The sequence below is a fragment of the Phascolarctos cinereus genome, unplaced genomic scaffold, assembly GCF_003287225.1.
Source record: "Phascolarctos cinereus isolate Bilbo 61053 unplaced genomic scaffold, phaCin_HiC Scaffold_2;HRSCAF=192, whole genome shotgun sequence".
NCBI lineage: Eukaryota > Metazoa > Chordata > Mammalia > Diprotodontia > Phascolarctidae > Phascolarctos > Phascolarctos cinereus.
This window is the reverse complement of record NW_027555625.1, coordinates 32627175-32649083: the sequence shown is the minus strand read 5'-3', so window position 1 is coordinate 32649083 and position 21909 is coordinate 32627175. Positions and strand designations below refer to the sequence as shown.

At 41.0% G+C, this 21909-nt stretch overlaps 1 protein-coding gene across 1 annotated transcript in view; it reads right to left on the bottom strand.

The window, feature by feature from the left end:
• The window catches only part of DNAH6 (dynein axonemal heavy chain 6), a 250339-nt gene that overhangs the window by 209962 nt on the left and 18468 nt on the right, over positions 1 to 21909 (bottom strand). The window contains exons 8-15 of the mRNA XM_078149111.1: positions 19084 to 19222; positions 18875 to 18994; positions 16053 to 16182; positions 12456 to 12621; positions 11536 to 11545; positions 9670 to 9773; positions 5210 to 5410; positions 3440 to 3560 (exon numbers count right to left, since the gene is read on the bottom strand). Coding sequence (XP_078005237.1) covers positions 3440 to 3560; positions 5210 to 5410; positions 9670 to 9773; positions 11536 to 11545; positions 12456 to 12621; positions 16053 to 16182; positions 18875 to 18994; positions 19084 to 19222 — 991 coding nt within the window. The remainder of the gene's footprint in view (positions 1 to 3439; positions 3561 to 5209; positions 5411 to 9669; positions 9774 to 11535; positions 11546 to 12455; positions 12622 to 16052; positions 16183 to 18874; positions 18995 to 19083; positions 19223 to 21909) is intronic.

Here is a 21909-nt window from a genome sequence, read left to right as displayed (position 1 = left end):
GTGTTAGAGCCCAGTCCGTGTAATTGCCTTAGCCTACCCCAATAAAGGAAGAAGCTAGAGGAAAGGTTCAGATCCCCTGAGTCACTCACCTGAAGTAAGCCCTATGCTAAAGGCCCAAAGCTCCTTTCCTTTTGAAAAGTTTGAAAGTCTACTAGTTGCAAATTCCCAGGTATTCCCACCCATCAATGAATCAGCACCATTCCCAAACGCTGTCCAGAAGCCCCTCCCTTCCCCTCAATGTCTGGTCCTTTTTGACCCAGGTAAAAATCCTATAAAAAACCCTCAAAAATTTTGCTGGTCTTGATTCCCCTTGACCCGGCCCACTGTGCATGTGTTCGGTCACCCCCAACCGCCCTTCTTTGGGGAATCTCCTCAGTAACGCTGGCTTGCTTGTTGACTCCGTGCTCTGTCTGCTGCTCCTCCTACCTCATGCTGTACCTAGGAATTCTGAATCTCACTCAAACTGCATCAGGATAACCCCAGGACCAGCCGGGGGGTGCTCCTTTAGGGGCAGTGGTGGCTATTTGCACCAACAGGATCTGTAAGCAACTCCATTTGCCCCTGACTATGGCACGATCCATTGTGATCCCTTTTGGCCCCCTGCTGAGATGTAACTTGCAGCGATGATTCTTTTACTTTCAGATCTGCTCTTTGGCCTATCAACTCAGAGACAGTCGGGCAACAAACATTTATGAAGTGCTTACTGGGTGCCAGGGACTTTGCTAAGCACCAATTACAAGCAAAGAGAGCCACAGCTCGTGCTGCCAAAGAGCTTCCATTCTAAGCAGGGAAGACAGGCCACACAAGGGAGCTGAAAGGCAGGGGAACCCCCACAAGGCCATGGTGGAGGAGTCTGGAGAGCCAAGGGATGGCTGCTTTAGGGCCCAAGGTCTGGGGAATCATTCATTCAGCCATGGGAGAAGGGGCCTGCAGGAACACAGTGAGGAGGCTGCTAAGGCCTGGTGGCATAGTCTAGAGAAACAGAGATGCCTCCAAAATGGAGGGCCCATAAGACTATTCCACTTACAGTATCGAACTTTAATGTTTGCAAAGCGCTTTACACAGTTTATCTCATTGAAGACTCACAACAACCCTATGAATTAGGTGGTGCAATTATTTCCATTTTACAGATAGGGAAATTGAGTCTGAGAGAAATTAAATGATTTGCCGAGGATCATACAACTAGTAAATCTCTGAGGAAGGGTCCAGATAGCCATTCTACTGTTCTACCTGACTGCCATTTCCTTCTAGGCCAGTAATGTCCAAAGTGAGGGGGTAGTGGTGTGTGCTCCTCAGGGGAGAACAGTTAAGAGCTATAGCCACTGCCGGCCTTTTCCCTGCATGCCTTCATTCTAACAGTGCCATGTTGAACTCTTCTCTACATGCTTCTCTACAGTCCTTTCCTGCTTGAGCCCAGCCTCAAAGCCCCTGCCCGTCCCTGTCCTCTCTTCTTCTACACCCACTGTAGCAGTAGCTACTCCTGCCAAAGGGCAAGGTGTTCAAATACCAAAGTTTAGAACTCTTAGCTCTGCAGCCCTGCTCCCAAACTTCCAACTATGCCCCCTTCCTGTAGGAGAATTTAAAAGCAAATAAAGAAAGTCATTTGCCACAAGGAAATGATCACCAACCCTGCCATCTTGCCACCTACCCTGCCGCTACCCCTGCTAGTGACTTCTGAGGTTACCTCCCATTCATCTTGGATATCTATTTGTATGTATGTAGTAGAATGCATCTTGTCTCCTCTGTTAGAATGGCAGCTCCTTGATGGAAGGGACTGGTTTTTGTTTGTTGTTTGTTTTGTCTTTGTATCCCCAGCGTGTAGCACTATGCCCTACACATAGTAAGGGCTTAATAAACGCTTGATGACTGACCAGAACAGTTACCAGATCTGGAACCCCAATTACTCCTCACTCTCTAATATCAGGGAGGATGGAATTTACTAGCTGAATTTTGTTACTTTTTTTTTACATTTTTAGGCAATTGGGGTTAAGTGACTTGCCCAGGGTCACACAGCTAGCAAGTGTCAAGTGTTTGGTCTGAGGCAGGATTTGAACTCAGGTCCTCCTGACTTCAAGGCCGGTGCTCTATCCACTGCGCCACCCAGCTGCCCCCTACTAGCTGAATTTTGACAAATACCATTGCATAATTGGTGGCAGAACTGAAGAGTGAATATCGTAATTCAATAAACACTGCCAGTGATGCACTTCCGTTTGGTCACATGCATTTTTGTGTGGTATCTCCTTCAGCTATGAGTATCAAAATGTACCGGTCTTAGAATAGGTTTTACAGTCAATCCACTGTAAGCCAAGGTTTTCAAAAGCAATGAAGCACATTTGATCACATGGCTTTCATTAAAATAATATGAATAATTAATAAATACTGATTATATTCTATTGGGAGCAAAAAGGATTTGTGTAAATAAAATATCTTAAATATTTATTGCATCTTTCCTATTCTTTTAAAATTTGGGACTTGTTTTTATAATATATATATAATATATTAGTGCAGTAAAACCTGTGTATATTTTATAAATAAATGAAGGATGAATATATTAGGAGGGTGTGCTCAATTTTTAAAAATTAATTGTTTTTTTTTAATGATAAGAGTGAACAATCAACCGCTTGGAGACCACTGCTCTAGGGGACTGACTTTTTGGTTCCTCTACCAAGCTCGGGCCAGCTAGGTAGCGCCATTGTGCACAGAGCACTGGGCCTGGAGTCAGGAAGACCTGAGTTTAAATCCAGCTTCAGACACTAGCTGGGTGACCCTGGGCAAGCCATTTAATCCTATTTGCCTCAGTTTCCTTGGCTGTAAAATGAGCTGGAGAAAGAAATGGCAAACCACTCCAGCATCTTTGCCAAGAAAACCCCAAATGGGGTCACAAAGAATTGGACAAGATTGAAAGGACCGAATAACAACTAATAAATCAAGGGTTTCTGTTCTCACTGGGCTTCACTTTGACACCTGGTAATGACTGATTGCTTCTCTAAAATGCCCTGTAAGCCTTTCAGCATTTGTCATTGCTCCACTCCCAAGCTTCTTTCCCATCACTTTCATGACCTGGTTCATTACTGTGAGCCAGAGTACTCCATACTTACAACAGTTTTATTTGGGGGGACTGGGGATCTGGGAGACAAGTGATAGTAGTTGAACCTCAAAGGCCAAGTCAGCATCCCCGTCTCTCAGTTCCTAACTGCCCTGGAAACAGCCAATCCAATTTCACTAGTGCCCTGATATCAGGTTATTTCTCCAGCCGTGACCGATAGTCCAAAAATGATGCTTCAAAGGAAGAGGTGACCTATGCTCCACTTAAATTCCCCAGTGCCTCATTGTGAGAGAGGAGACCCTGGGCTCTCAGAGTCTACAGGAGCAGGTCCTGACAAGCTGAAGTGCCTTAAGAACTGGTCAGCTAACTAGTAAGACTAATAAGGAAACTTACCAGGTTCCTCTTTTTGCAGAGCGACTAAATCGAGACTTTCATTTTCCCTATAAAACAACTGGAACTTTTCAAAAGTAGCTGCGTAGATGTTAGCAGTTTCAAATGCAGTATGTATGGCTTCCTTAAGATTAAACAAACACATAAAAATAAGGATCATGACACACGTTTTATGAGCCTGTGAGCTTAGTGAACACAAGAAAATAAATGCAATGCCATTAAAAATCAGCATTTTTCTGGCATAATGGAGAGGGAAGCCTTCTTGGCTTTGAAGCCAGGAAGACTTGAGTTCAAGTCTCACCCCCGACATACACTGACTGTGTGACTCCAAGTAAGTTACTACACCCCTCAGTGCCCCGAGTCAGCTCTTCAAGACTGCAGCTCTAAGTTGCAGAGAACGTTATCAACCTGCATTGGTTAGGGGGAAGTCCCACGTTGGGGGGTTCCATACCAATGAAATCAGTAATCCAGTTTCCATCCCCTATTCTTCTGTTTATGAATCCAAAGACATCAAATGAATAACATCTATCAATTGCTCATCAACACAGTGGTCTTAACCAAAATCATTAAGTGTGTTAAATGGATGACATCCATCTTTTATTCACATGAAAATATTAAGTTGAATTGAACAGTTTTTATAACCACAGAAGATCTATCAGCTACAGGCACATACAGCCTACAATTCCACCCCAGGACCTCTGTACTTATGACTTGCCTAATTTATCTGAAAAGTCCCTCTTGGCTTCTCTCTGCCCTATCATGCATACTCTCCTCTTTAAAAAACTATGTTCCAAATTCACATTAATAATAATGTTTATATAGCACTTACTACATGCCAAGCACTGTCCTAAGTGCTTTACAAACGTCATCTCATTTGATCCTAACAACAACCCTGGGAGGTACATACTATTAGTATCCCCATTTTACAGTTGAGGAAACTGAGGTTAAGTGACTCATAGAGTCATAGAGATACTAAATGTCCAAGGAAGGATTTGAAATCAGCTCTTCTTAACTCCAGGCTCAGCACTCTATCCACTGTGCCACCTAGCTGCCATGTTCTTCAGAAAGCCTTCTCAGACCTCCCAGTGTTCCATCTGGCAAAAGATTGGGTGACAGAACACTGCTCCATATTGGCACTGGTTCAAAACCCATGAGTATTAAAACTATGTTTGAGCAAGATTTCAAAAAAGTATTATTCTAGTAAGCCATTGCTATTTCTCATTTATTGCTTTAGAGATTGTTACGTCGTTAAGGAAAAAAGTATATTATTAATGACATATCTTCCTTGGCAATAATTTTTTTGTTTCATAGTTGTGTCATATGTGGCTGAGACCAATTCTTGAGGAAGACACACTGACATTTCAAATCATAATAATTATAAATTGGGCAAGGTTCTTTACATGAGAGGCACGTAGGTGAAACAATGGGTAGAGCTTTGGGCTTCATGTCAGGAAGACTTGAGTTCAAATCTAGCTTCAGACACTTACTAGCTGCTTGACCCTAGGAAAGTCACTTAACCCTGTTTGCTTCAGTTTCCTCATCTGTAAAATGGGATATAGTAACACCACCTCCTACAATTGTTGTCATGATCAAATGAGATAATAATTGTAAAGTGTTTAGCACAGTACATAGCACATAGTAAATACTATAGAAGTATTAGCTATGATGATGATGATGATGATGATGATAATGATGATGACCACAGGTAAAATAAGGGGGGAAAATCACTGTCAGTTTTCAGTAATTTTGGGAGAAAAAAAAAGAAAAATATACCTTTATTTTTAAAATTATGGAGTGCAAGTATTTGTCATCATCAAACACAGTTGCTAAACTTGGACCGTCTCCACAAGTCTTTTCTTCAAGTTTATTGTTAATAATAGGACGGGTGAAAGAATCAAAATAAGGATCAGGCACCAGATTAGGGACTGAGAGAAGAGTGGACTCAAAGCGATGAATCGTATCTGAAATACCTTCCTGTTGGGAAAGACAAAGATCAAGAAACACATCCATTTGTGATATCTCTTTAAAATACTGAAAACCTCCCCATATCCATAAGTTTACAAATCATAACTCACACACATAAGTTTTCCTACAGAACCAACTTTCACAAAGGTGTGGGACTTCCTGGTCTTTGTTAAGTTTTATCACTGACTGGAAATGAGTTTTTAATTAATATTAAATTTAAAATCAAGTAAAGCAGATATATGTATGAATGTGAATATATAATAGCCCCCAAACAACCATTTAAAAATCCACTAATAAATATTAATAATTATATATTATATAATAATTATAAATATAATATTTATAATGTATCATTAATTAATATTATGTTTTTGTCAAGGCTAATCATAAGAATGTGAGCCTTAATGTCAGCTGATTAAAGTACTGGCTAAACTTGGGTCCTTACTATGACTTGTAAGAGTGTGGATGGGCAAAATGCCTGTTTTCATATTTTAATTTGCTCATAATGTCCAGTGATCATAATCAAGGTAGACCAGAAGGATCTGAGGAAGGAGAAAGACTTTAGCCAAAGTATAAGGAGAAGAAGAATTGAATAATATTTGGAAGGCTTTGAAAGTGTGAAGCAGGCCAGAGCTGGAATTTGGGGAGGAGAAATTTTGGGGGAAAATGACAAGTTGACAATGAGAAGGTGAAGGAAAATGACTCAACCTGAAGAAGGATTCAGTCTGAAGGAATCAGTAAGAAGCAAAGGAAGAGAAGAAAGAGGAGTTGGAGGTCCTAAGGAGAAGGGATCTAAAGAATGAGAAAAGTGGAGGGAGAGGACTTGGGCAGAAGGAAGAGAAGGGCTCAAGTGAAGGAGGAAAAGCATAAGACAAGGTAAAGAAGAAAAAGGAAAGTAAAACCAAGCAGTAAGGCAAGGTGACAGGTTAGTGAGATAAGGAACAGGAAGTAGGGAATAGGGCTTAGGTGGGAAGAGAAGCCGAAGAAGCCACTAAGGCACTAACAGGAGGATCAGGAAGTAGAAAGGGGAGTGGCATTTCGGAAGGTGTAATCAATCAGAAGAAGTCTGAAAGGTAAGGACTGAGGATCTCATTTTTAAAAAATTGTCTCTTTTTCAAAAATCAGCAAAAATCCACCTTCTCTCCTATCCACCAACAATTCTGCCACCCACACAGCTGAGAATGAAAGAAAAAGAAAACCCGTCTTACAGGCATGCAGAGTCAAATGAAATCTATTTCCACATTGGCTGTGCCCAAACACATGTCGTTCTGCACTGACTCCTCTTATCTCTTGTTAGTCTCCTGGAATCGTGGCTGGTCGTTACACTGATCAGAGTCTCTAATTCTTTCAAAGGGGTCTGTTTTTGACCATATTGATATCATCGTATAAGTTGTTCTCTTGCTTCTGTTCACTTCACTCTGTGTCCGTTCATACAAGTCTTCCCAGGTTTCTTTGAAACTATCTCTTTCCTTATTTCTTGCAGTACAATAATATTCCATCACATTTATATACCATAACTTGTCAGGCATCCCTCAATTTATAGGCACTCCTTCAGATTCCCATTCTTTTTTTTCTGGGGGGGTGCGAATTGGGGTTAAGTGACTTGCTCAGGGTCACACAGCTAGTAAGTGTCTGAGGCCGGATTTGAACTTGGGTCCTCCTGACTCCAGGGCCAGTGCTCTATCCAGTGTGCCTCCTAGCTGCCTCTCAGATTCCCATTCTTTGAAAAGAGCTATAAATATTTTTGTATATCCTTAGTTAGAATTGATTTTGCATAGGACTAATCCCTCTTTTAATTTGCCCTGCCTCAATTTGCCCTCCCTCTAAGTCTCCCTTCTCCTTTCTCCCTTTTCCTTCATATTTCCCAGTTAAGTGAAGTATATTTTTGTATCCAATTGTGCATTTGCGTATTCTTCCCTCCTTTGACCAGTTCAGATGAGAGTGAGGTTTCGTGTCTGCTTAAGGTGAAATGTTTAGCTGAGCACCTTAATTTTGTGCCATCATTTTCCCTTTCTTTTCCCTTCCCTACCCAAAGTGTATTCCTCTTCCCTTCTCTTAACAGTCTTCATCAAGACATGACAGAACCTCTCCCAGGCCTTATCTATTTAGACTTCCTCCATGAGAATAGGGCTCAGAGGAGACATGTCTCCGATCGCTCCATATTATAACATAAGCAGTTAATGCTCGTTTAGGCCTTTATCACTGATTGTTCAGGTTTATCTTTTTATGTTGCTCTTAATTCCTGTATTTGAACTCCAAAGTTTCTCTACAACTTAAGTCTTTACATGAGAAACGCATGAAAGTCCTCCATTTCATTAAAGATCCATTCTCCCCCTGGAAGAAGATACTCAGTTTTGTGGGGTAAGTCATTCTTGGCTGTAAGCCTATATCATTTGTCTTTTGCAATACCGTACTGCAAGCTCTCTGCTCCTTCAGAGATTGTGTGTGATCCTGACTCTGGCTCCTCAGTATTTGAATTCTTTCCTTCTGACTGTTTGTAGTATTTTTTTTTGACCTGTGATGTCCCAAGGAGTTTTCATTTGGGCCTTTCTTCTTCCACATTGCCCTCTGGTTCTAAGAGATTGGGAAAGTTTTAAAATTTCTTGAAATGTGGTATCTAGGCTCTCTCTTTTTTGATCTTGATATTCTGGTAGTTTAATTATGCATAAATTCTTTTCTCTTTGATCTGTCTTCTGGGCCATTTGTTTTTGTTATGAGCTATGTGATAAGTCTATGTTTTCAGTCTTTTGGCTTTCTTTGAGTATTTCTTGTTGTTTCATGGAGTCGGTCTAGAAGGTTGGAAGGTGGGAAAATGTAGAAAGGAAAGGAAAGAGGAAGACTACTGAATACTTGGAGCTAAGAAACAAATTTCAGGCTCTTCCTGAGAAGGATGGGATCAGATCCTCTGAGCAGGAAAGGAAGCAGCTACTCATCTGTCTTCTTAAAAATACAAAAGTAAAACCATGCAAACTGTCAGGTCAGACATCATACAGTACTAGTTAGAAGAAGAAGAGATGAGCAATAGTGGTTGGTAAAAGATATGGTGACTATTTATCAGCTGGATAACATTAGAGAGGTCTGCTGTCTTCCGGGGGTGTGTTTATATGTGAGATATGAAAAAGACCATTTCAAGACTTTTCAAAATAGATTTTCACCCATTATTGGTCATTTACCTGGGCAATGATGCTGCGAAGAGGAGCTTCAGAAAAGACCTGAGGGTCTTAGTGGATTGTAAATGCGATGAGTCAACAGTATGAAATGGCAGTGAAAAAAAAAATAATCTTGAGCTGTGAGAAAAGAGGCAGGAATCCCAGGTACAGGGAATAGGGAAATGACTGTCTTACTTACTTTGCTCTGGTCAGACTACATCTGAATACTGTGTTCATCTCAGGGTACTCCATTTTAGGAAGAATGTTGATAACCTGGAGGGCTTCCAAAGGAGGGTATTCAAGGGTATGAAGGGCCTCAAATGTGATTCTGTGATGGATTGAAGGAGCTAGGAAGGCTCTCCTGGAGAAGTCAGGCATGATAGTATGGAGATAGCTGTCCCCTTGAAGAGGGATATAATTGTTCTGTTTGCTCAGAGAGGAAAAATTAGGAGCAATATCTGAAACTCGCAAAGACGCCAATTTCTGTTTGATGTAAGACAAACCTTCCTAACAATGAGCACTTTTTCCCCACGTTGGAATCGGCTGCCTCAGAAGGTGAGGAACAGGGTCATCACCACTCTTGTCAGGGAGCTTCAAGCAAAGGCTCCACTGGCCACTTGTCAGCTATGGTGGAGAGGGAACTCTCTGCCCTGAGTTCAGCCATGAGGCTTCTAAGATCCCTTCCTACTCTGAAATCCCATGAACTTAACTGAAAACAAATGATTGGCCTTGACAGTAGATATGTGCATTAACACACCAATTCATTCATTCTCAAAGACAAACACAGAAGCCTTTCAAATATAGCATTCTTCATGACAGATCTTATTTTCATTAGAACAATATAACATTACTAGAGGGATGTCACTGACCCATAAGTACAAGGGTTACATATGCTAAACGTACACGTTACCTTTATATAACTTTCACTTGAAACATTTGGAAAGCTTCCCACAATAGGAGTAATCCTGCCCAACAGTATTTTCTGTTTCTCTTTTACCCAATATGGGGGAACACTGTATTGGCAGTCAATGGATAGCAAAACAATCACAATTTCCCCAACACTGGGTTATATATCTTTTCATATTAGGCCAATCTAAAAAAACATTTTCTAAAACAAACCTGAAAATTTTCCAAAGATGGCTCAAAATACAAAGATGTGATCTCCAGCATGAGTTCTGTAACAAACATGGGCTGCAAAGATTCATCCTCTTCTTGCCTCTCTGCTGTTGCTGCACCAGCCTAAAACGGGACAACTGGAATGTTATACAGATCAAAGAATTAGGATAAAATAATAAAATAAAGATATAATAGTGAATGACTTAATTAAAATTTAAAAATTTGTCCTAAATACTCTGATATTATTTGGAAATCATTTTGATGTAAAATGTGACCCAGCTTTCAAGGACTTAGTCATCTGACTTGAGCATTCATCAATACTGGCCTTGGCAGACCTATGCAAGCCATTTGTGTTAGACACAATGAGGTTTCTACCTAGAGGGCACCACTGGAAGACTATTGCATTGTTAATAGAGGACTTACAGACAGTGAGATTCATTATCCCCTTCACAGACTGGAAGCTCTTGAGCACAAAGTGAGCTGCTATGAGTTTAGTGCTTCAATTTCAAGTTGGGACAGAAAACCCACTTTTATGAATTAATTTATGACTTTCATTTTGTCAAATACGAAGTTGGGTGCTTACTTCCTGAGATGGGGGCAGCATTGTCCAATCATGAGTTCAGTAGACTTTAATGGCCAGGGAAGATGAATGTGGCTGTAGGTATGTGGCCCTGTAGGCTACTGGTGTGTCTAAAGTCATGGTGACTCCCTTCAAAGGGGTGAAGCTCATGTGGTCTGGCACTTGCAAAGAGTTTAGCTGCTTTAACAATAACAACAGCTAGCTAGCATTTATAGAACAAGGTTGGCAAAGTGCTTTCTGTGCTTTCTTATTCGACTTTCACAACAGCCCTGTGAAGTAGGTGCTATTGTAATCCCCATTTTACAGCTGAGGAAACTGGGGTTGAGAGGTTATCAAATGACTTGCTCAGGGTTACACAGTTAGTAAGGAGTTGAGGCAAGATTCAAACTCAGGTCTTCCAGATCCAAATCCGGCACTCTCTATGCACTGGACCACTTAGCAATTGACTATAGAGATAGACAGCGGGTTTCAGACAGGAAGCGTCAGGATCAGCTCTTGCTTCTGATCCATACTGGCTGTGTGACCCTGGACCGTCCATTAACCTTTAATGACGTAGGCAATGCCTGACTATAAATAACAAAGAAAGTGCTGACCTTCATCAATAGAGGGTGTTCCCTATATGAATGAAAACCCACGTTCAATCTCTCTCCCTTTCCTTAGACATTATGTTTCTGTGCGTGACCTCTATGGTCTGCAGCATGCAGCCCCAACGTCGATGATATAAACCATGGGTCTGCATATGTGCTGTGTATTCAGGATCATTATCTGTGCCTATGCTGTAAGCCAAATAATGAATATTAATGACGCATGTTTATGAGAATAGCTATGGACCCAAGGTGACTTCTGGGAATCATACTTTCTTCTTAAACTGAGGTGAGGATGCGGAAAGGACAGATGTCGTATTTGCTTTTGTGAACTATATCCCCTTGATGCTTGTGGGTGGGCTCAAGAGCTTTGAATGCACCCAGTTTCATTGGAAAATAAAAGTTATAAAAGGTAGCGGCTTAGGGAAAGGCCAGGGAGTGAGGAGGGAAGTGCAGGGACACAGAACTAGAGACTGAGGCTGGGAAAGAGGAAGGGAAAGCAGGACCGCGCTGGCCTGGATCTTTAGAGTTCTGTTGCCTAAGACCACGCTGGGCTTGTGCTCCCAGAACAAACACAGCCTGTTTGTGGCCTCTCCTCTCTAGGTCTCTAAGACTCTGAGGGGCTTCCTCTCCCAGCCTGATCCTTTCGTAAAGGCAAACTAGGCTGTCTTTGCCTCAATTCTTATCTAGCCTTTAACTACTAACAGGGAGCTGCCTGAGACAAACTGGAACCTGGGAAAGACCTTATCTTAAAAAGGCCGAGGTCTCCTATTGCATCTCAGGCCTTGCCAGTCGTCCTGACCAATGTCTTGCCACTGGACTCCAAAGACTCTGGAGGAGAGAGTGGAGGCTGTTGACTTTGCACAGCTCTGCCTCACTTAAATCCAAGTCACTTGAAGTCAAGACGTTTCCCTCTTCTTCGAGAATAACAATGCCTAGTATTTGAATATGCATCCGTGAGTTCTGGTAAACTGTGTCCTTCTCCTAAAGCGTTGGGACAAGACTCTGACTCACCTGTTGCCTCATGGGCCAGAAGGAGATTTAGGCCTTCTTGGTTCGGATGCCCCACACACTAACTCTTTGATTCATTTGCTTTCTTATTTGTCTTGCTTTATGATGCCTTTTATTGAATTGATGTACCTTTAATACGTCCAGCAATAGAAGGACCACTGAGTAGAAGTTCATGATTACTTGATTACCCCAAACAGCACCTCAAATCTGGGAGGTAGTAAGTGGCACCCTTAAGGGGAAAAACTACATAACCCTCCCCTGTGATTGGTTCATTTACTCTATCATTTCTCCCATCTGTAAGACTCTTCCCTTGACTAAGCTATGTCTATCACCTTTTGCAAAGATCCTATTTAAAGCATACTTTAAAGGCAGAAAGCCTTCACTTACACCCCTTGACTGTCACTATTCTACCCAGCATCCTCGGACTCTAAAACACATTATTTTTTATTTATCCAGAATGGCTTCCTTGTATTGCACTATCATTTCCTATGTATACACCATCCCTTCTCTAAGCCAGGAAGAGTAGTTTCTAAATCTCCTCTCTACAGAGAGCCCTATGCTCATCTCCATATCATATGCACTCAATTGGTTAATGAACACAATTTCAATCCTACCTTTTTTTCAACTACTTCAGGCTTCTCATCAATCCACTTCTGGATAATTTCCACTGGAGGTGTCTGTTTTAATTTTTCCGTAAGATAATTCAAAAGCGTGTTAACGGAGTTGACTATCAGCACATGCAATGTATTCACAATCAGATAGTCAGTGAGGCGGATAAAGCTTGGAAGAGAAAAGAACACAATCTGACCTCATTGTAAACAACATGTGCTCCTGAAAATTTGAACACAAGGCAAGTATTTGAAGATAAAAATCATGCTTTTCTTTTTATTGACTTCCATTATAATCATATTATGATTTCAGACATGTATCCTCCCCGAAATAAAGTGTTGACCCCAAAGAAGTAATAAAATACACACTTAAGAATTCTACAATAGGATCTAAGACATCTCCAAAGGCCTTGTGATGGAAAATGCTATCCACATCCAAAGAAAGAACTATGGAGTTGGAATGCAGATTGAAGCATACTATTTGCTATTTTTTTTCCTCCTGTTGAGTTTTGTTTCCTCTTTCTGGTGGTTCCTCCTACTGGTTCTAATTCATACTTACAACATCATTAATGTGAAAATGTGTTTAATAGGAATGTAAATGTACAGCCTATATCAGAGTGTGTGCCATCTTGGGAGGGTGGTGGGAAGGAAGGGGCAGAAAAAATTTTAAATCAAAAGCATACGGAAGTGATTGTTGATAAATCAAAATAAATTAATTTAAAAAAATAAAATAAAGAAAAAAATATAGAAACCAATTAGGAGCCTAAAAAAAGTGAAAGACTGGTTGGGGAAAAAAAAGAATTTGACAACAAACACACCATTGTCTTTTATCAACATTATTCTGTAATAATATCATTAAGTCATTATTTGCTATAAGCTCTTTGTTTCTCTTTCTGTTTCTACAATGGAAAGGGCAGAGAGGGGAGGGGAAAGCTAAGGAAAAAATCTTGTTACTTGAAAAAAAAAAGGTTTTTGAAGTTTTAAATAAAAGAAGACCAATAAAAGGATAAAACTCCAAAATCACTGTTTAGCTCAATACCCTGAGACCAGTCTAGTCCAGTTCCATTTTCACTGTGCCCTGTCCCACTTAACTGTGTCCCATCTGGTGACTTCTCCTTCACTACTCTTGACCCAGAGGAGCTGCCAGCTGAGACTACCTGGGCACCTCCAACCGGCTATCTGCACCTAACTCCTGAGTGCTAATGGGCACATTGCCTTGCCTTCTATCTCAGTCTTCAACTCTGTTTTGATAAAATTAACTGTGCCCAGTAACATTGTTTGATTTGATGTTGTATTTTCAGGAACCAGTTCCTAATTCAGGAAAGCCTGTATGCAGTCTTTTTTTAAAAAAAGGCATTTTTGTCCTCTGAATTTAGTTCTTTCTCACAATCTTGGTAAACATCTAGTCGAACGGGTGTTTGGAAGCACAGTGGGTTACAAGTCCCATCTCTGCTCCTCCCTCCCTATGTGGTCTTTAGAAAGTAAGTTCTCCCTTCCCAGAAGCTTTCAACCAAAGACTGAATGTCTGTTTCTTGGGTGTGGTATAGGAAGTCTTGCTCAAGCAAGGCTAGTTGCCTCTCGGATCTGTCTCGATTCTGTGACTTTGTGATTGTCCAGGTTTGTTTCCCCATCTGTAAAATTGCAGGATTGGAACAGATGATCTCTGAAGTCTCTTTCAGCTATAAATTCTGTGCACACTCCTTTAAGTGTAAGAATATAATAAAACACCCAGCATAGTTTATTCTTATCACGGTGACAATTCACACTGATCCTTCAGACTTGAATGATTTTAAGCAGGCATGAGAATGCTCTAGAGATTCAGTGCAACTCAGCTACTGTGACTCTTGACTTGTTCTTTCAAAAAGATCTGGAAAAATGCAAGCAATCTGTAAATTGGACTCTGTACTAGCTAGCATTTATATGGTATCTATTGTATGCCAGGCTCTGTGCTAAGTGGTTTACAAATATTGCATCTGATCTTCACAACAACCCTAGGAGGTAGGTGATATTATTATCTCATTTTGTAGTTGAGGAAATTGAAAAAAAATCATGTTTAATTTATCTTTGCAATCCTCCCTTCCTGCCGAACACACTGGCATATATGTAATTCAGTACTTCGGCGTGTGTAATTAAATGCCCAATGACCTCCTTTGCCATTTTCTACCTATGGGTCCTCAGACGGATACACTTCTCTATGACTCAGTTTCCTCATCTGTAAAATAAGGGAGTTGGATTAGATGGCCTTTGAGGTTCATTCCGGCATTAGATTCATGATCATAGCTATGTACATTTGTGGAATGGAACTATTAGGTAGTACAGGTGCAACTCCCCTCACCCCTGTGAGCTGAGAGTTGAGGAAGATGCCAATGGGGAGATGCCTGTTTCAGCCCTGATCCAACCAAGCTGCTTCATAACAGGAAGCATCAGTATCATCCTCATCCTCATTATATTTTATATAGCACCTCAAGGTTTATAAAGTACCTGACATGTGCTGTCTCTTCTGATCCTTACAATAAATACCTGAACTCACAGAGAACAAGGAAAATGTTCTTATTCTGTGGTATGGTATAGGAACTATTATTATCCCTATTTTACAGATAAGGAAACTGAGTCAGAGACTAACTGACTTGCCCAGGATCATACAGATATTAAGACTCTCTGTTCGAATTCAAACTCAGTTTTTCATGACCCCAAATCAGCATTCTATGTTCTATATACCATCTAACTGCCAAACACTCTCCATTAGGTCAGGGATATAACAGGAGTCCTCACTAGTGGGCTCCTGACTACCTAATAACTCTTTGTCTTGACCTCCATTCTGCCTGGGTTATTGGATGGCGGTATATTACATCTATCTATCCATCCATCCACCTATCCATCCATCCATCCACACATCCATCCATCCATCATTTATCTATCTATCTATCTATCCATCTATCTATCTATCTATCTACCTATCCATCCATCCATCCATCCATCCACACATCCATCCAGCCATCATTTATCTATCTATCTATCTATCTATCTATCTATCTATCTATCTATCTATGTATCTATCTATCTACCTATCCATCCATCCATCCACACATCCATCCAGCCATCATTTATCTATCTATCTATCTATCTATCTATCTATCTATCTATCTATCTATCTACCTATCCATCCATCCATCCATCCACACATCCATCCAGCCATCATTTATCTATCTATCTATCTATCTATCTATCTATCTATCTACCTATCCATCCATCCATCCACACATCCATCCAGCCATCATTTATCTATCTATCTATCTACCTATCCATCCATCCATCCATCCATCCATCCATCCATCCACACATCCATCCAGCCATCATTTATCTATCTATCTATCTATCTATCTATCTATCTATCTATCTATCTATCTATCCATCCATCCATCCATCCATCATCCTATCTCTTTCTTGAGGGTAAAGGACTTTTGGCTGAATTGCAATTGTTATATAGATACTATACTGCCTCTTTACTATTACCAAAACTTGATAAGGGAATGATTTGGTTTTTATGAAAAGCACAGAAAATAAATAGTATGATTTGCATATATGGGGAAAAGAGCTACCGACCACGTGAGGCGCGTGCAGTGGTGCCTTTTGCTGGCCTGTTCTGTGTAAGTCATTTTCTCAGTTTCTCCATAAATATCACGATCAGGTACTATGTCAACCACATCTGGAGGACTTGTTCTTGTTGTATCCTCTAAAGAAAATAATGACATGTTTCTAATGTTCAATAGTGATTTGGGGAAAAAAAAACCAAAAAAGATCCCTCAGGTAAATACCCCATTTTTTCGTTATTGCTGAAGAAAATGGCGGTCAAATTCCAAACAAATACAATTATTTAAAAAAATCTCAAAATAAAAATGTCAGGCTCTCTCATCGGCCAATTTATTCCCTCCTGATATAAGTCTAAACCATAAGGTTATGCTATTCATTTAGAGGACTGTCATGTCTTCATGATCCCATTTGAGGTTTTCTTGGCAAAGATAACTGGAGTGGTTTGCCATTTCCTTCTCCAAATGAGGAAACGGAGGCAAACAAGGTGAAGTGACTTGCCCAGGGACACACAACTAGTAAGTGTCTGAGGCTGGGTTTGAACTGAGGTCTTCCTGACTCCAGGCCTGGCGCTTTATCCACTGTGCCACAAGGGAGGCAAGAATTTTCTTGACTGTTCGTGTGCTGCTCCCATATTTTCTGTGAGATTGGTCAGGTAGCAAACATTTATTAAGGACTTCTTATGTGTTAAACAGTGTGCTCACCACTGAGGTGAAATGAAGTAGTCCTGTATCCCATGTGCTTTGAATTCTTTCCTGGAAGCTCCAGATTCATTTACCTCTATCTGTGGAGAACCAGACATGAGCTCCATTGCTGATGTTTTCTGAGATTTCCCAGAGGCAACTCTGGGTGGGGAACAGAATGATCTTAAGGGATGCCATGCGGTGTCACTCTCAATACTAGAGCCATTCAGTATAAAAGCAGAGGCTGGGTGAGGCCAGGTCATGAACAAATCAATAGGGCCGTTGCTGCTAAAAGTGTGTGAGTGTTGACTTCACCATTCTGGTAACTTTCCAAACCAAAATACTCCTCTCTCTAGCCACCACTCCCCAATATGTATCATCCTTTCCATTAGGATGTAAGCTCCCTAGGGTCAGGAACTGTCTTCCCTTTTATATTTGCACCCCAGTACACAATGTAAACATTTTATATATTCTTCCACTTATTCATGGATCCCATATTCATTGCACAGTGGTTAGAGTGTTTGGCCTGGGCTCAGGAAGACCTGAGTTCAAATCTGGACTCAGACATTTACTAGTTATGTGACCCTGGGCAAATCACTTGACCCTGTTTGCCTCAATTTCCTCTTCTGTAAAATGAGCTGGAGAAAGAAATGGCAAACCACTTCAGCACCTTTGCCAAGAAAATACCAAATGGGGTAACCAAGAGTCAGACACAACCCACTTTCATATCTAATCTAACCTTCTCATTTTATAGATGAGGAAAGTTCTCCACTTCTCCTCTGAGATCATCTTCTACCCTCTCTGCTTCATCTTGTATTTACCTACTTATTTACATGTCTCCCCCATGAGAATGTGAGCTCCTTCAAGTTTCTTTGTATTTAGAGGGCTTAGTAAAATGCCTGGCACGTAACAGAGGAAACAGAAGGGAAGAAGCATTTACACAGAATCTACCATGTGCTAAGTACTAGTGCTAAGCACTATAGAAATAATTATGATTGTCACAACAAGTCAGTGAGTTAGGTGCTTTTTATTGTCCCCGTTTTATGTCTGAGGAAATTGAGGCAGAGATTAAGTGACCTGGCCAGGGTCAACAGTGAGGAAGGGTCTGAGACACAATCTGACTTTAGTCGTGAGATTCCATATTCACTGCACCCCCTAGTGGCCTAGGAGGCACTTGCTCCCAAAGTCATTGTCTATAGTAGGTGTGTGGTAAAAGTTTACTGACTTGATTTGACTTGAAATGACCTGTCTAAGGTCACAAGTTCAAGTGACTTGTCCAAGTTGTTGGTAGAGCCTGGACTAGAACCCAGGTGTCCTAGCTTCCAGATCAGTTCTCCTTCACTTCTATCCCAGTCACATTGCTCTTTTCTTTTTTGTACCTAATTAGTGTTGAAACCATGTAGATAAGTTCATTAATAACGCAATTAGACATGCTTTTTTAGTGCCTTTATGGGATGGTATCATATAGTATAGTAAAAGTCTGAAATGATTACTCACCATTTTTCCTCCTCTCCCTGCGAGTGAAACTTCTAGGAGTTGAAAAACTATGCATTCAGAAAATTACACCCTAGGCAGTAAACCAGGGGTGCGGAACCTGAGGCTTTGAGGCCACATATGGCCTTCTAGGTCCTCAAGTGTGGTCCTTTGACTGAATCCAAAGTGACATGCTTGAGGACCTAGAGGGCCACATGTGGTCTGGAGGAGGCAGATTCCCCACCCCTGAATTAGACACATGTGTTATCTAAAATGAATAATAAGTAGATAATTTATGCCAGCAATTATCTCCCCCCTACCCCCTGCCAACACATGAAAAAAAATAATACCTGTTCCTTAGAAATATGATCTTGTATAGATTGTTTCAGTTACCATAATTCCTCAGGAAAAAAGAAAGTAAAGGTTGAATGAATATCTTCTTCTCCTCACCCCAATATACTAAATTATATATATATATATATATATATTATATATATATATATATATATATATATATATATATATATATACTTCACACAAACATTTGGGGGGCTTGAAAAATGCTAGTATTGTTTAGATTTTAAGAAAAACAGCAACCAAAATGACTGCATGGAACCAAAGCCAGGCCAACACTTCAAATATCCTGATATTCTAACATACAAGCTCATTCCAACTTCGTACCTCTCAAGAACACATCAAAAAGGCAGTCATCGGGAATGAATCCGGAGGCCCGCAAAGCACTTCGGCAAGCATTCCTAACTACATCTTTTGCCACATTTCTGAAATGTGAAAGGCGATCTGCTGCCTAAAATTAGATGGAAAATAAAAGATATCAGCAATACAAGAACAATAACAATAAAAACAATATTGGAATCTGGGGGGAAAACTACTTACCTCCCCTAACTGTTTGAGCTGAGCAGCCTTAAATTCTAACAAGGTATACGTGTGTCCTTTTTCAATAAAGCAAAGAATCATAAAGCTTAGCTCATAACACATATTTTTTATCCTGAGAACAGCAGGTCGCAAGTACTGAATAAAAAGAAAATTGATATATTATAATTGAAGCAATTTTACCAATATTTCTCTCTTAAAAAACTTGTTGCTCTTTTTTTCTTTAAAGTGGGGCAATTGAGGTTAAGTGACTTGCCCAGAGTCACACAGCTAGGTAGTTTTATGTGTCTGAGGCCAGACTTGAACTCAGGTCCTCCTGACTCCAGAGCCAGTGCTCTATCCATTGCACCACCTAGCTACCTCTGTTACTCTTAATAACACCCATGCACACCAATACCCTTAGGCTTCATTTGGGGCAAGAGTTTGGGACAGAAATTGACAAAATACTCAAGGGCAGAGAGTGTGTCACGTATTGTAAGAAGCAGCATAACTTGCATTTTTACTCATAGTACATTTTCAAGATAATGAGTCATCATGTTTTTAATTAAACTCAATTAATTTAATTTTGAGGGAAACCGGGTCTATGTCACCCAAACTGGAAGTGCAGTAGCCACTCAAGGGCTTGATCCTACAGCTGATTGTCACGGAAGCTTTGACCTGCTCCATTTCTGATCTGGGACAGTTCACTCCTCCCTCTGAAGCCGGGGGGTTCACCATATTGGTGCAGACACATTGCTGGCTTTCACCCAAGTATAGTTCAGGACTCCAGAGATGAAGCGATCCCCAAACCCGGCAACGGGAATTATAGGCATACACCAAGATGCCTGGCTTGGATTTTATTTTAGAAGTCAGACCATCTATTGGTTACTACCTGCCTACTCTACTTTGAAGAAGGGATCACTAGGCTCCCCAAAGGATTGATTCAGCAACTGTTAAAGAATAAGTTAGCTAGTTAACATCATTCCCTAAGAAAAGTCAGTTCAGGGAAGAGGACATGATACTAACAAAATTTCTTATGACATCAACCACCCTTCTTCCCATTCTAACCTGCCTTTCCATATTCAGCCACCAAAGGAATTTGCCCCCACATCACCTCCTACTCAGTAAACTCCAGTGGCTCCTTGCCACCACCAGGATCAAATACAATTCTGATGTTTGGCATCCCAAACCCTTCACAACCTGCCCCTCCTGCCTTTCCAGTTTTCTCACACCTCACTCCCACACACATGTTCTTTGATGCAGTGACCCTGGCCTCCTGGCTGCTTCATGAACCAGACCCTCCATCTCTCAGCTCAGGACATTTTCTTTGGCTTCACCCCATGCCTGGAATGCTCTCCCTCCCCCTCTTAGCCTCTTGGCTTCCCTGGATTCCTTTCAAGTCTCAACTAAAATAAGATTTTTTTGAGGCAGTTGGGGTTAAGTGACTTGCCCAGGGTCACACAGCTAGTAAGTGTCAAGTGTTTGGTCTGAGGCCAGATTTGAACTCAGGTCCTCCTGACTCCAGGGCCGGTGCTCTATCCACTGCACCACCTAGCTGCCCCTTAAAATCCGATTTTTTACAGGAAGCCTTTCTGAATCCTTCTTAATTCTCTGTTAATTATTTCCTATTTATCCCATACGTAATCTGCAAATATTTGCTTGTTGTCTCCCTATGAGATTGTGAGCTCCTTGAGGGCAGAGACTGTCTTTTGCCTCTTTTTGCATGTCTGGCACATGACAGGCTCTTAACAAATGTTCCCTGGGTGAAAGGATAGGGGCTGGACTTTTAATCTCACTGGTAGAGGGAACTCCCTCTCTCCATCCAGATCAGCACCTTTTCTGCATCTTGTCTTAGGGATTTGCCAAGAGCAAGAGAGGATAAGTGAATTACACAGGGTATGTGCCAGGGGCAGGACACGACAGGGGCAGGACCAGGTCTTCCTGATACCAAGGTCAGCTCTCTGGTCTCTACACCACGCTGCCTTCCTAGTGGGACCCACAGGAAATATTGTATAGAGAAGCAAATTCTTCTGTGAAATGGAAAGAGTTCTGGACAGTCTGGAGATCTGTGTTCAAATACTGCCGCAGGCTGTACTGCCTAGGCAGGCCACTTAACCTCTTAAGAATTTTGTTGTTAGCCATTTCGGTCATGTCCAACTCCTCACGACCTCATTTGGGGTTTTCTTGGCAAAGATAGTGGAGTGGTTTGTCATTTCCTTCTCTGGCTCATTTTGCAGATGAAGAAACTGAGGCAAACAGGGTCAAGTGACTTGGCCAGGATCACACAGCGAGTAAGTATCTGAGGCCGGATTTGAACTCAGGTCTTCCTGGTGCTCTGTCCACTGTACCACCTAACTGTCTCCTCAAGAATTTTAGTGAAGAATAACACTTAGATTATGTACCTGCCTCACTAGTGAGAAAAGTACTTTGCAGAATTAAAACCAATAAAACTATGAATTATGAACATTAACGGCAACCCTGCTTACAATGGACCCCAGCTGATCTTGGTCTCCAAAGAAAAGGGGAAATAGTTCATAACTCAAAGGCTATTAGTCTCTACTTTAAGCCCCAAGGGTCACCTTCTCTTTGTCCCTTTTCTCTGTTGCTGCCCTGGCTAAATTGTGAAAATCGTATCAGGAGCCCCTTTTTTCTAAATAAGTTATATATAACCCATGATAAAAATCATGAATTTCTTTAATGGGTTAATCAATTAATCAGCGCACATATCTTAAGCAACCATAATGTGTCACGCTGTGCAAGGTGCTGAGGATAAAATACAGTGAATGCAAGTCAGTCAGTCAATAAACATTTATTAAGTGCCTACTATAGGCCAGGAACCTGGGCTA